General features: G+C 41.2%; 1 protein-coding gene across 1 annotated transcript in view; it reads left to right on the top strand.

The window, feature by feature from the left end:
* Window positions 1–8,774: 8,774 nt before the first annotated feature.
* The window catches only part of LOC126198994 (myogenesis-regulating glycosidase-like), a 94,703-nt gene continuing 87,996 nt past the window's right edge, over window positions 8,775–15,481 (top strand). The window contains exons 1-2 of the mRNA XM_049935667.1: window positions 8,775–8,880; window positions 13,581–13,709. Of these exons, the coding sequence (XP_049791624.1) occupies window positions 8,871–8,880; window positions 13,581–13,709 (139 nt within the window). The 5' untranslated portion in view covers window positions 8,775–8,870. The remainder of the gene's footprint in view (window positions 8,881–13,580; window positions 13,710–15,481) is intronic.

The raw sequence follows: 15,481 nt of genomic DNA, 5'->3' as shown, positions 1-15,481 counted from the left end.
CGTGTAAGTTCGCAAAGTACAGTGCCTAACTGTTCTAACTATAAACTGAGAGCAAAGGCAGCAAGTCCGTCTGATACTAAGCGATCTTCAAACACGGGCGCTCAATTCGGAAGAACTCTTTCTCTCGAAGCTCGGCCCCCCCTCCCTCGTAACAGCAGAAGGTGAATCATATTCTCGAAAGCATGGAATATTCCCCCTACAGATTCTTCTGAACATATTTTAGTCTTTTGTCGTCCAGCGCGGATAGTTTGTGAGGAAATACCCATCTCCGTTAATTAGGAATTCGTGGCCCGCTTCTCAGAGTAAAAATCCTCGGAAAGAACCCAGCTTGCGTGATTTCTGAAGTAACACTTCCTTGTTCCTCTCGGCTGCGTCCAAGAATTTCAGAGTTTCAGGTTATCCTTCCAGCCTAGCTACAATCCGGCCAGCCACCACTCTATTGTGCTTCAGCGCTCAGGTGCCCCCACCGTCTGGCTAGGGCTGTTAAGCAGGACCAACACACCTGTGCAGGCATTTCCACCCAGGGCCTGCGTTACGCCTGCTGTTTCATTTCCACTGGCGTTCCAACCTCTAGTAGTATAGGCAATAATTCATTATGTCGTTTTGATAATAAAGACACTCCATCACCTTTCATGCTATAAGCGTTAGCAACTATTTACAAGGTGTACGTGACAATGTCAGTCTTCTTTAAATATTCATATATACGATGTTCAATCTATCATATGATACCTAATTCTCGTTCTAAATAACGGTAATATATGTAGATGGGTGCTTGTAAGGTGCGAAATCATAGCCACCTTACAATATCCCCACATAATGAACTCTTTTGTACAAGGATAGGGTAATTTTTATAGTATTATCTCATCCCGTACAAAACAATATAACCATCAATTGTCTGTACAAGCAAACTAATAAGAATACGAGTGCAGAGGGACAATTGAATCATGATATGTTCTTCTACAGTCCTTCTGCGTTCATTCATGGGCTTACTGCCATAAATTTATTTACTACATGTTTGTTATGCAATCTGTCTGCTCCTTATGTCGGGAACAATTTTTCGAGACATGGCAATTCGAATATTGTATAACACGCAAAATAACCCATGTTATCAAAAGAAATTTAACTAACATTACAAACCTTTTTTTATGCTCTTTCAAAAACGACAGTTCCCATCTTTCTTTAGACTTAAGGCTCATATTCTCTGTCATTCATCCATCCCTAAGATATAGGCAAGAAATATTAAAGTATCCTAATCTTTTCAAGGTGGTCATTCAATAAATTACGTGTGCTTCATTTAGGTAGTAATATGCAAAATATCCAATAAATTACGTGTGCTTCATTTAGCTAGTACTATGCAAAACAAGTAGTTGCATCAGTTATTCTAGAGGTTACCTATTGGTCATTACACAATTATATGAAATTCTGTGAAACATCCTGGATAAATTTTACGTGGTCATATTTATGCTTTTGGCTTGCATTAAAAAAAAAAATCTTTTCACAAACCGATTGTCCAAGTCTAGTGTTCCCCTAATGTGTATACTTTTTAAACATTTCAAAAATCTTCTAAGGCGTTATTTGACAAACTGCATTTACATTTACTGTGACAACCGATATTTGTAATTAGACTTAGGATCGACCACCAATTTTAACTAATGTTCTTGTTCACAGTGTATGAAAATGTAATACATTAAAACATTAAAACCCATAGCAACATTATCAAAGAAAATGTCAAACAATAATTTTACCTGTACATAAATAAATACACAAATATTTAAAAACGTTGAATCAATCACATAGCATCATCATCAAAGAGAATGACAAAAAATAATTTTACATGAATATATACATAAATATTTTCTTAAGACTACCCTGAAGAATAAGTACAAGATATTTACAAAAATGATAAATATATCAGAAACTGTTAGTTAGTGGGTGTAACCGTTCAATCGAATTTCACAACACACTTTCATCTTAATTTGTGTATGGGGATGGAGCTACAGTTTTTGTGAAGTTTAGTAAGAGAAGATTGGTTCAACACTTGTTTGAGATCGGTCATGGTGGCTTTGTAAGTCAGTCTTTGGACCCTCAGCCCATTATTCATCCAGTCAGGTTACAAGTCTCTCGCAGAGTTGATGATGTGGACGGATCCTCGGAATATACAGCAAAGTAAGTGGGTGTATGTTTTGAAACAGCCAAGTTTTTGTCGAATTTTCACACAGTATGAGAGAGGTACAGTCGGGTAGGATCTTCATAGGTCACCTAAAATTCTTCTGCAATGGCTAAGAGAAGTGTAATGGTATCTAGTCTTCAGTTCTTTGTGTTTCTTCCTTTTACTATGTTTGTGTTCCTACTCTTCTGTTCTTCACGTCGCTTCTTTTTCTTGATACAAATATTGTATTTTGGAAAATGATATTGGTAATTGTGAACAAGTAGGTTATCTGTTTGATGACATTATACATGGAACTTGAGTCTTTGTATGTGACTCAGATTCCTCAGAATTCTGTGCCTGGTGACTGACTGCTACATATTATGATGTTTATCAGACTCTGTTTGGTGGAGAACAGCAGAAGGAAAAGCAAATAGAGTTCACAGTTCCGTACAGCTATTAGTTGCGCTGTAGGATTAACTGACTGTATCATGTGTGAATTTGTTTATCTCGTCTGCATCGTGTAGTAGCCGTTTAAACACCCATCTTGACCCAACCCATCACATCTGCCGCAGATTGCCACATACTACTTGCTTGCTCAATCACTGCCTGCCACCCGAGGTCTTCAGTAGCCACATTTGAACAGGCGTGCTGTGTGCCCATGTCCACAACATGGGTTTGGCTTATTGATGGTGTCCCTTGCTTTCGCTTTTCTCTGCAGCTGTGCCGTTAGCCTCCAGTCCCATCCGCACATCACGTTGATGCTTCCAGTGTGTCTTGCAAAAGTTTCTTTATGTGAAACTTGTATCCACTAATACATACAATTAGTTTCCAATTTACACAAATACTATACATAACACAAAATCATTGATATGTTTCTGTTATAAAATATAATTTTTTTTAAAAAGATACACTCACCAGTCAGATCATTTATCTTTACATTTATTATTGTTCTAGTTGTACAATCAGCCAAAACGCTCACTTATTTACTCTTATTATTCTGATCAAAATTTCATGCACAAAGTTAATACTAATTGTAAATGAACATATTCCTCAATCTATGTAATTTAATTATTAAATATCTGACAGCACCTATAAACTTATGAAAAAATACACATAAGAGTAGAGTTACGGTCATCACCAGATCCCAGTGTTAATAACTGCAAATACTACTTGTTAAACTACTTGTTAAGCTGCTGGCCAGTAGAATGTTTATACTAGTCTAACTACAACCCTATTCAAAGTACTACACTGTCGTTGGGTATCACAGATCGTCCGATCTCATGGCTCTTGGTTTCATCGTGGATGTCGTTGTGAACATCTGTGAACAATGAAGTGCCCGTCTGCACAAAACATACACGAATGAATGATTAGGCGGGCCTCTTCTCCATTTCATGCTTCGGTGTGCTTCCTGTGGAAGCAAGTTTAGCTCAAAATTACTAATAGTTTCTTTAATCATACTGTCACATACCTTCTTTCATGTTTTTACTCAGTAATAGCGTCTCTGTCACTGTCCTTTTTCCGGAGCTGCTGCTATTACCTTCATCTGTTGTTAACTCTTCCTTTTTTATTTTACTAGTGGTACCTGCAAATATGAAGATTTTAGTGTTTCTTTTATTAATTTTTACGTATCTATATCCCCTTATTACTTCCATTTCACGTCGCTATGACACTCAAACAATATTTCGGTGTGCTCATACGGTATTCCGCAGAACTGGCCACCATGTACACAATTCTTCCAGTTCCCTGAACAGACATAAATACAACACTTCTACATATAAATAACGGTGCGCTCTCACGTAGCCACATGGAGCAGGCCACCTAGTGAACTCTCGTTTCTCTGAATGGAGACAAATCATACTTTTACGACACACCTGTGTGTCAGCGCAAACCACTACTAACAAGTCACTCATTTCACATTTGCTAAATATGGAAAATAGACACTAATTTCATGAAGTAGTTCTAAATTTTTTTTCAAAATGCTGACGTCCTCTGCTAATACGTTCCTCATCAACTGGGTAACAAACTTACCTATTCACACATCTTTACAACATTTTTGCAGTACCACACGTTTCTCATTTTTACTTTATTTCTTCATGGACAGATAGAGCATCTTAAACTCCAAACACCTTTTAAATTGTACGCTCAGCTTGCTGTACACAGGGTTATAGCCTACACAAAGAAACATGCCCTAATTTTGTCACCCTCAACATCCTGCCCTTTTTATGCACTGAGGTACCTCTTTTAACATGATAATAGCACAGTAAATATTGATAAATCTACATAGCCCTTCAGTGCAATAACTTAACTTAATTGCTAACTATGTACAATATACTTTATTCTTGCCATACAAGTTCACTTTAATTCTTCCTACGTATTCTATAAATGGCTTGAGATGGCTCACATGATGCAGTCCCAAAGATTTTCCTCATGTCACAGACTCAATTTCAACCGCATTTGCGTGCGCTAGTCTTCTTATACGTTCAGGGCTGCTGTATCTCTTGAAGAACTTTTGAAATAGCTTCATTTGTTTATTGGACTACCTACAAGACTTAACTAAGACTTTTTGTCCAACTACAAATTCCCTTACGTGCACCTTTTGGACCACATGCCTTGTACTTCTCTCCTGCGACACGAATACTGCGCAAAGCCTCCTCCACTATGGCTTTATGTTGTTGGCGCGTCCTTTGTGGAAAATCAATCAGTCCTCGAATTTTATGTGGAGGGTCCCTATTCTTCAGAACCATCAATGTAATGCTGTGGGGGAACTCATTTATCACACCCTGGACATCTTTAAGAAATAAATCCCAGCTAGCATGATTCTTTCCACAGTATAGTCCACATAAATTACCCAAATCTTTCATCGTTCTCACCGCAGGGTCCGAGCTCGGATGAAATCTATTAATAAATATGAGCTTTATTTTATACCTTCTTAGTGTTCTTTCCACACGTCAGATTTATATTGAGGTCCATTATCTGAGATAATACAATCTATAGTTCCCATTTGAAGTCTCTGCACATGGCTCTACTCACAGTTGCACCAGTCGCTCTTTTTAGTCGTTTCAATGCCACAAATTTGGATGTCAGCTCCAATACCACCAATATATATTGATGCCCCACGGTGAGTTAGGTAATGGTCCCATTAAATCATTCGCTGCCATGTGCCTTAGTTTCTCAGGAATAATTGAGTATACAGGAGACTGGGTCCCACCAGTAATGGATTTCGCCTTTTGGCGGTTTTTACAGATGGCTAGTACTAATATGTTTCTCCATGTTTTTAAAATAGCAGACACTCCTCATTTTCATAATACATATTCGTGGACCGAAATGTGCGTAACTTAGGTATGTATACTATATAAGCTTATTTATTAACTCATTTGGTATACACACCACCCACAACGAATCATTAATGGTTGCCCTATAAAACAGAACCCCTTTCCTCAAGAGATAGTTCTGTCTTATGCAGGCCTGCGTCCGATCCTTCCATTTTCCTTTATTTTGACTAAATCTGGGTCCTTGTCCTGCTCATTCTGGATATTTTGCATTGTTAGAGTGACGAAGTTTTGAAATACTTTTGAGGTAGAACAACGAAAAGTGCTCTTGATCTAATGCTGCAGCCATCTCTTCTGTTATACCGATAGGTGAGCGGTACTGGGCGTCAGCAATGACGTTTGTCGGACCAGGCACATACGCTGTTGAAAACTGGTATTCTTGCAGTACTGCTACCCATCTCGCTAGTCTTCCATGTGGACGTTCGGTGGTTAGGAGAAATTCTAGGGCCCTGTGGTCTATATAGACTTCTGTTTTTCTACCGAACAGAAAGTATCTAATCTTTTCAAATCCCCATACTATTGCAAGGGCTTCAAGTTCAGTAACAGAGTAATTCCCTTCACTTTTGGATAGTATCCTGCTACCAAAGGCGATTATTCTGTGTGCTGATTTTCTGTCTTGTTCAACTCCTGAAACAACATAACTTCCAGACCGGTCTTCGGGCTGTCAGTGGCCATACAAAAATCCTGCGACAAGTCAGGACGTGATAAAACAGGAGCACTGACGAGTGCCGCCTTCAGATTACTGAATTCTCGGTCTGCACACTCATCCGACACCCAGGGTATTCGCAACTTGCATCCCAGTCGTGCCCTGTGTAGGCGCAGGGGCCATATCTCTAGCGATATTTCTGCTCTGCAGATACGCTTTCAGTCTGTAGTTGAGAAGCAATTCTTACATTCAACCACATTCTAGTATCGTCTGGGCTTGGACATGATCGTGCTGAGTTTGAATTGGCTCTTTCGGTTTCTGTTATTTCCAAATCGCCTACTATTTCTTTTCTGAGATGTGATTTTTGACTAGGTTGCGACCTGACTTCCCGAGATAATTGCTTAATTTAGCTTTTTATGTTTTGTTTAAATTGTGAGAGGTCCGCGGACAATGCCTTATTTGGCGCAATTTCCGTCTTTTGCAGCTTCGTTGTTTCTACTTGTTTCAAGCGCCTCTGCAACTTCGTGAATGTACCTCTACCAATCTTTGTCATATTTTCTGTCTTCTCCAATGTTTCAAGAGCAATCCGATTTGTTCCCCTCACTAGTAATAGCACCTCGTTCGCGGTTCTTCTGACCTCCGCTATCTCTCGTTCTAGTTTTGTTCGGAGCGTCCCTACCTCATTTTTCACTTCCCTCGTTTCATGCTTTATCGACTGAATTTCGACACTAAAGTTCTGAATTTTACTTCCCATTTCAGCACTAACGTTTTGAATTTTACTTCTCATTTCAGAGCGCACTTCATCATTTTCACTTTTTATTTGGCTTCCCAATTCAGAGCTGATATTTTCAATTTTATTCCCCATTTTTTAGCTGACCGTCTGAATTTTACTTCCCATTTTACCTCCCATTTCACTTCCCATTGCTTTTAGGTAGGCAAGAATGTGCAACACACCTGTGTTACCTAAATCTTTTTTACTATTGTGACTTTCTCTTCCTCTATTCTTAGGTGACCTTCTCGCCTTATGCCTTTCCATTTCGTGGTATTCAAGAAAGTCATCACTGCGCGCCTTTGATATGCTGCCTCATGACAATGTCACTGACGGCGATCTACCACGATTCTTAGTTGTTACGCGTTCACTTGGATATTATAATCCTGTATCTTTATGATTTCCTCATTGTGTCTCTGTTCCTCATCTTCGCTATCAGATTGCCCACCACAGGCTTGACTGTGTCTATCATCCTCAAAAAGTTCCATTGGACCGGTATTTTCCTCTCCTGTACTTTGTGCTAGTAACAAAGCTAACTCTTTCTCATCCCATAGGTTTTCCTGACTAACCGTGTATCTGTGGTGTCACCGCCAGACACCACACTTGCTAGGTGGTAGCCTTTAAATCGGCCGCGGTCCATTAGTATACGTTGGACCCGCGTGTCGCCACTGTCAGTGATTGCAGACCGAGCGCCGCCACACGGCAGGTCTAGAGAGACTTCCTAGCACTCGCCCCAGTTGTACAGCCGACTTTGCTAGCGATGATATACTGACAAAATACGCTCTCATTTGCCGAGACGATAGTTAGCATAGCCTTCAGCTACGTCATTTGCTACGACCTAGCAAGGCGCCATTACCAGTTTATATTGAGATTGTAATTCATGTATAAACAAGAGCGATGTTCTCCAATTATGGATTAAAGTTAAGTATTCCAGCAACTACGTTCTTTTCTTACTAGACTCAACTACTTTACCTTGTTCCAGACCTCACGCCAGTCTGCGTGTGCTTAAACGCGTGCATTTCGGCCTCCTCTAGCAACACGGTGTTGGCTCTTCTGCCAACACATCAGTATCTGCCATTTCTGTATTGTTACAACTAGTGATCTGTTGTGCTACTAAGCGCGCTTTCGACCTAATTATCATGGACTGATCCGGAATAACAGTTCTCTCTTAAAAGTACATACAATTTTCAGTACACTCATTTATTATGTAACAGGCATGTAACATAAAATATTTCAACAAACAAGCTAAACTAGTGGCAACGTCTTGAACGAGCAGTGTCGTTACAATACAAACAAAATACAATTACAAATGCCATAACATAAAAATCAATAAATTGCAGCCAGCGGGCTGAAGCGCAACGCCTCTGGAAAGAAATACAATAAAATACACAAATATTATTTGTAATGTTATCGCGTGACTTTACCGCTGCAAACTATACACACAAGCTTGCGTTAGTGATCACTATCAATAATACCTAAATACTATAAATAAGGAAATTATTTTTTGAAAATTTCCTGAGTTTCAAACCACTTCATGGCTACTATCAGATGACTAACTAAAGGCAACGTGCTAGTTCGAAAGCTATTATTTTGAAGGATTTCTGAAGATACACGACACATAAAGTCAATTTCCTTAATCTCTTTTATACATCATCCGATCGGATGTATTTTATAACGGAATGGTAGGCCTACGAGGCTTCTTGAAGACTTTTCAAGTAATTTGCTGTACAAGGTGAGTCAAGGTGAATGTATCGTATGTCGGAAACCGTGTGGTTAAGATAAGTGTTTTTATAATTTCTCCAACAGCAAGCAGAGATTCAATCAAGTGGCTCAACGTTTTGATGTAATCTGTCGTTCAACGACCTGATATGAGTCGTTATACTGAGGCTGATAAGTCCTAATGGTATAAACGCACGGCGTACCGTCTGAGAGTGGAGAGTGCGGCAACAGTGTGCACGATTCCCTCGCTGCGCTGCAATGTGGACAGGTGAGAAGAGCAAGTGGACAAAATGTAAAAGATATGTGTATTTGTATGTTGGTATTCGAATAGGATACTTGATCTTAAGGGGAGGTTTACTATCTTTGGCCCGAAAAAAGCATGTTCTTTGAGAATTTATTTCTCGGGATGTGTTATAGACATCAATGTCAAATTTGGTCAAAATGTTTATTGATATTTCCTCTAATAACTGGAATTTTTTTGACCGGAAAGGTATAAGAGCAAAGGCGGAAGTGCCGTCGGAACGAAACAAAATTTCGATGTAGACCTCCGCGCGCGGTATGCTACAGGTCAGCCGGCTCGTCTGAAATCAAAATTGAGTTGACGTAGCGACGTATATAAGATTCGTTAGGAGTTGTACCTCGCTTACGTTATTTGGACCATAGGCAACAAAACGGCGGCCATTTGAAAAAAAATAGGGTATTTTCATCGATTTTTCGACTTCGTCGGCCAAGTAAAAATATTTATAGTTGATGGATCGGAATAAAAGTGGTACAACTGATAGAAAATTTAGTTAGCTTCGTCGGAAACAAAGAATCACGTCAATCGGTTCATCAGATTTTTAGTTACCATACCGCACTATAAAAAAAAAGTCAATTCGAGAAAAACGTGTTTGAAGTTTTGACATATAAGTGCAATATTATGAAACGTACGTTCAATCTGCTATTCGGGGTCCATAAACTAGTCTTTCCTCTTCCGCATAGAGGGCGTTCTGCTCTACCTGGGTCATCCTGCGCTTCTCCAGCGCCGCTCGTTCGTCCGGTGACAAGCGGTTTTCGGCCGTTTGAATCCGGTGGTCGTCGGAATGCTTGGCGGAACTGCGTCGAATAGAGTCCCAAGGTGACGTCCATCGTTGTAATGGTCTTCAGAATTGCTGCATACCCTTCGTTGAAGCTGCTCACTGCCAGCAAAGTCTCAATCTCCACAGTCTTCGCATCAGAACGCAAATGCTTGGGGGCTAACTTTCAAACACAGGCGTTCAAACTTTCATTTATATTTTTTGTGTTTCCTCCCAAACACCGGTACAATAACTTTCCGTATTCGGAAAAATCCGTTTCAGGGGTGGATTCTAAACACTTTCGTGGATCCAAAAATGCAATTTAAAAAAATCGATTTTTTGAACCAAAAGATAATAAACCTCCCCTTAATGATGGGAATGTCGAACTGAGCGAGCATCAAATCTGTTGCACAGCCCCCTTTTTTTTACGTTCGGTTACTTCATAAAATATTCTGGCTGGAGAACACCAGTGGTTCGAATTAATATAAACGAAACAGTCAAATTTCTGCAGACAGTGCAAGGTTTTATCCTTCGGAGTTGTTTATTCCCTGTATCCACTATTTACACTTTCCTCCACTGTGACGAATGCTTTATTGTTTTGTAGATCAGTTTCTCTTCGATAGCTGGCATAGAATGCGCTTCACCGCTAAAGAAAAGTGGGAAGGGAGAAAGGGAGAATGAAAGAAAAAAATTGAGTTTAATAATTCACTGACGCTTTCCGTCCTCTTTGTAGACGAAGCACTAATTCAGGAAGGACAAAGACAGTGTACCGCGTCTCTCATGGAAGAACCAGCCCCCCCCCCCCTCCAAGTTTCCTGAAGTGACGCAGGGAAATAGCGGAAAACCTAAACTGGGCTCGTCGTGCAAGGATCTGAATCCCCGACCTTCAAATGGTTCAAATGGCTCTGAGCACTATGGGACTCAACATCTTAGGTCATCAGTCCGCTGGAACTTAGAACTACTTAAACCTAACTAACCTAAGGACATCACACACACCCATGCCCGAGGCAGGATTCGAACCTGCGACCGTAGCAGTCCCGCGGTTCCGGACTGCAGCGCCAGAACCGCACGGCCACCGCGGCCGGCACCCCGACCTTCCCATACGCTAGACCATCATCTCAGTCACATTGATACTGCTACTGAATGTGTAAAGCTACAAATAAAAAATTACCTTACTGCTAACAACAATAAATGGTGAAGTTGAGAATTTCTTTCGAAAGCTCTGTCAAACGACTAGTGAGACCTGGAAGAAAATTGTGAACTCCACTGTAAGCGTCACCAGAGATGCAGCCAAAAGCGACGGCATTGTCAAAGACTATGAGAATAATTTAATTATACAATGAGGCGACAAAAGTCATGGGATACCTCCTAATACCGTGTCGGACATCCTTTTGCCCCACGCTACACAGCAACTCGACGTGGCATGGACTCAACAAGCCGTTGGAAGTACCCTTTAGGAATATTGATCCATGCTGCTCCTAAGCCGCCCACAATTGCAAAAGTGTTGCCGGCGCAGGATTTTGTGGACGAACTAACCTGTCGATTATGTCCAATAAATGTTCGACGGGATTCATGTCGACGATCCGTGTGACCAAACCATTCGCTCGAATTATTTTGTGTCCATCCTCGTGACTGGAGGTCCGGGAGACTACGGCCGTTCACTACTGTAAGAAAATGAAACACCTACAGCTGTCCTTATGGCGTCATTTACTGTGTAGATACCAATTTCAGCGCTTCAGTGCACCATCTTCAGGCCTTAGTTGATGCTGAAGGGATTATCACGATCCATGTATACGATGCATCAGTGGCCAACATGACTGGTTTACGCAGACTGACTGTGATATTGTCTCTCCACCCATCAAATGACGACTCACAGAGCTCACAGTTGGAGGATGGAGAGACTAAGGCATGAAGATGGTGCACTGAAGCGCCGAAACCGGTAGTTATAAAATAATTGACATCATAACAGACGGCTGTAGGTGTTTCATTTTCTTGAAATCGATCGAATTTTTCCTGAATGTTCTTCAAACGAGTCACGAACAGCTGTTGTTCAGTGACATGACTCATTGTCATCCTTAAAAATTGCATCGTTGTTTGGAAACGTGACGTCCACGAATGGCTGAAAATGGTCTCCAAGTAATCGAAGGCCAGAGTACGCAGTCCATTCCATGTAAAGAGAGCCCACAGGTTATGAAGCCATTGCCACTGCCAGCTTGCATAGTTCTTTGTTGACAACCTAAGTGCATGGGTCCATGCGGTCTGCGGCACTTCCGAATCCTACCACCAGCTCTCACCAGCTGACTCAGAAGACCTGGTCACGGTTTTCCAGTCGTCTGGGGTCCAAACGGTATGGTCACGAACCCAGGAGAAGCGCTGCAGGTGATATCGTGCTGTTAACAAAAGCACTCTCATCCGGTGCCTGCTGCTATAGCCCATTAACGACAAATTTCACCACATTGTCCTAACGGATACATTCATCGTACACACCACATTGATTTCTGCAGTTATTCTACACAATGTTGCTTGTTTGCTAGCACTGACAACTCTACACGAACGCTGCTGCTATCGGGCTTTAAGTGAAGGCAGTCGACCATTACGCTGTCCGTGGTGAGACGTAATGCCTGAATTTTGGTATTGTCGGCACTCTCTTGGCACTGTGGATTTCGGAATATTGCATTCCCTAACATTTTCTGAGATGGAATGTCCCATGCGTGTAGCTACAACTACCATTCCGCGTTCAAAGTCCATTAATTCCCTTCGTGCGATCATAATCAAGTCGGAAACCTTTTCACGTGAATCACCTCAGTAAAAATGACAGCTGCGTCTCAATGCACCACCCTTATATACCTTGGTACTGAATACTACTGTCACTTTTATACTTGCATATAGCTATCGAATGAATTTCGTTACCTCAGTGTACATCTTCTCGAACGGTGCAACAGAGAACTGTTCGAAACCATATTCTGTCAGCGACGTGAGTGACGCTTTTCAGTGTAACTGTAACACGTGGTGCCTTAATCTACATTCTGCAACGCTGTTGCGTAGCCGCGTGAACTATCGACACGAATCATTCCTCTTACGCACTGTACAATCACCGTAGTAAGAGATACGTTGAGTAATTATAGATGCATATTTTAACCCTGAACGTTTCTATCAGCTGCAACGACGGCTGTTTCGATAATCCATTATTACGAATGCAGAGTAAAATGCTTTAATCACGATTGGAGCAAGCAGCAGATCAGTGGAAAGACGATAAGTCGATAAAAGATTCCACTCTCTAATTATTGTACGATGCTGATGATCGACGCAGTGAACTTCTATTACACTGACACTAGCAGAAAATTAATGAAATTGGGAATGTAAATATGTTGTGATGGAATCCCTGTTGAATTGGACGTGGATTTTCTAAGCTTTACCTCATTTCATTTTCGCAGTAAGCCATAGGAGAAGGTAATCAATTTCGTTTTAATTTAGTTTCTTCTGGAGAAATCTTTGCTGCTCTAGCCTTATCGGATAGGACGGCAGATTTATTACTTCAGTACACATCAGTTCGAAAATCATCGTCACATTCGTAGGAAACCTGCTTATGTGCACCGAAAGCAGTTTTTTGGAATAAGCTTGTAATTCTGACGTAAATGGTTACCAATTACAATAAATCAATAGTTTTGTAATCGCGACCTATTATATAAATATAGGCAATAGGTCTAAAGGTACAGTAAATAAACGTAGATTCTATCGTGGGGAGAGTAGTAGAAACCAAAAGTTTATTATAGTTAGTAATCCCATCTTTAAGTATTCAAATATTTTGATTAGTATTTCTGTATTACCAGTATGCTGTGGTACGTAACTGATAAGCACTTACACTGAACAAGACTACATGCAAATCAGCATTTCCAGCACGTCTGTGTTGCAGCTACGTGGGCGACGCCATTGCCGCTGGTGGTGGTTCTGGTGATTGGGACGCTGGTGTCAACAGCAGCGGCTGACCTCGAGGCGCGCTATGACGAGATCAGTGGACGCCTCCTCATCTCCTCCGACAAGTGTGAGTGTGTAGCCACCTGCCGCGCTAATTCCGTACTGATGGTAGCCATCAACGATTCCCTGCCATCTGGCATGTTTTTATGTTGTTACTGAGTACCCGGCGTTGCTCTTGTGTAAATCTATTCCATTTCTATTAGTCTTTCCCCTCTCTATACCCCTCCTGCCCCACCCGTCTAACCATGTCCTTCTCCCGCCTCTTTGTATACACCGCCAAGACGCCGTTCTCTCTACATCCTCCTGCTCATCTCTCTCTGTCCATCTGCTACTCCCACCTCTCTCTGTCCTTTTGCTCCTCTCCTCTCTGTGCACATTATCCTTCCTCCTCTGTCCATCTCCTCCTCCGCACTCTGAATCCCTGTAGGATCGTTTTCTGAGCTCAAATTCCCCCCCCCCCCCCCCTTCTACGAACTATGGTCCTTGACATGGTGCAGCGGCTTGCATGCCTCAAAGATACGTGTAGCTCTATCGTAAGTGCAACGACAAAACGACAGCGGAGTGGTATCTGTAGAAAACCAAGACAAACGCGTGGTTCCAGCAGCGGCAACAGTCTGGATGATTGAATGATCTGGCCTTGTAAAATCAGCCAACATCGTCTCGCTGTGCTGGTACTGCGAACGGCTGGAAGCACAGGGAAACTAGTGCCGTAGTTTTTCGCATGGGCATGCAGCTCTACTGTATAGTTAAATAATGATGGCACCCTGTCAGGTAAAATATTTCGGAGGTAAAATAGTCACGGATACGGGTCTCCAGGTGGGCAATACTTAGGAGGATGTCCTCATCGGAAGAAACAAAACTGGCCTTCTACAGGTAGAAGTGTGGAATATCAGATCCATTAATCGGACACGCAGGTTAGAAAATTCAAACAGGAAAATGGATAAGTTGAAGTTAAAAGATAGTGAAGTTCAGTGGCAACAGGATCAGGACTTCTCATCAGCTGAGTGTAGGGGTAATGCAGGAGTAGATTTAATGAATAAGAAAACAGGAATGCGGGTAAGTTACTATGAACAGTGAATGTATTACCGTAGACAAGATAAACACGAAGCCCATACTGACCACCTTGCTCCGCAAGTGATGAAGAGATTGAACAAATATATGGTGATACAGAAGGAATAATTCTGGTAGTCAAAGGAGACGAAAATGTAATTGAGATGGGGCACAGGAATTCGATAGTAGGAAAAGGAAGAGAAGGAAGAATAATAAGTGAATATGGGCTGGCCGAAAGGAATTGAAGAGCTAGCTGCCTGATAGAATGGTAGGATTTTGCGCAGAGCATAATGTAATTATCACTAAATATGGTTTAAGGATCATGAAACAAGGTTGTATAAGTGGAAGAGACCTGGAGATACCGGTAGATTTCAGATTGATTTTATAATGGTGAGATTGTGACTTCGGCACCAGATTTTGAACTGTAAGACATTTCCAGGACAGATGTGGGCTCTGATTACAATTTACTGTAGATTAAATTGCAAAAAATTAGGAAATTAAGGAAACGGGACCTGGATATGTTGAAAGAACCAGTGGTTGTTGAGAGCTTCATAGGGTCATTAAGCAACGATTGACTACAACAACGGAGAGAATACAGGAAAGACGATAAAATAGTAAAGGCAGCAGAGGTCCAAATTTGTAAAAATAGAAGGCCTACTAGAAATTCTTGGATACCACAGGATATATTGAATTTAAGTGATGAAAGGATAAAATATAAGAATGCAGTAAATGAGGCAGACGAAAGGGAATACAAACGTCTAAAAATGAGACTCACAGATAGTACAAATG

Source organism: Schistocerca nitens, chromosome 8, assembly GCF_023898315.1.
Source record: "Schistocerca nitens isolate TAMUIC-IGC-003100 chromosome 8, iqSchNite1.1, whole genome shotgun sequence".
NCBI lineage: Eukaryota > Metazoa > Arthropoda > Insecta > Orthoptera > Acrididae > Schistocerca > Schistocerca nitens.
The sequence above is the reverse complement of the archived record's forward strand: the minus strand, read 5'-3'. Positions and strand labels throughout refer to the sequence as shown.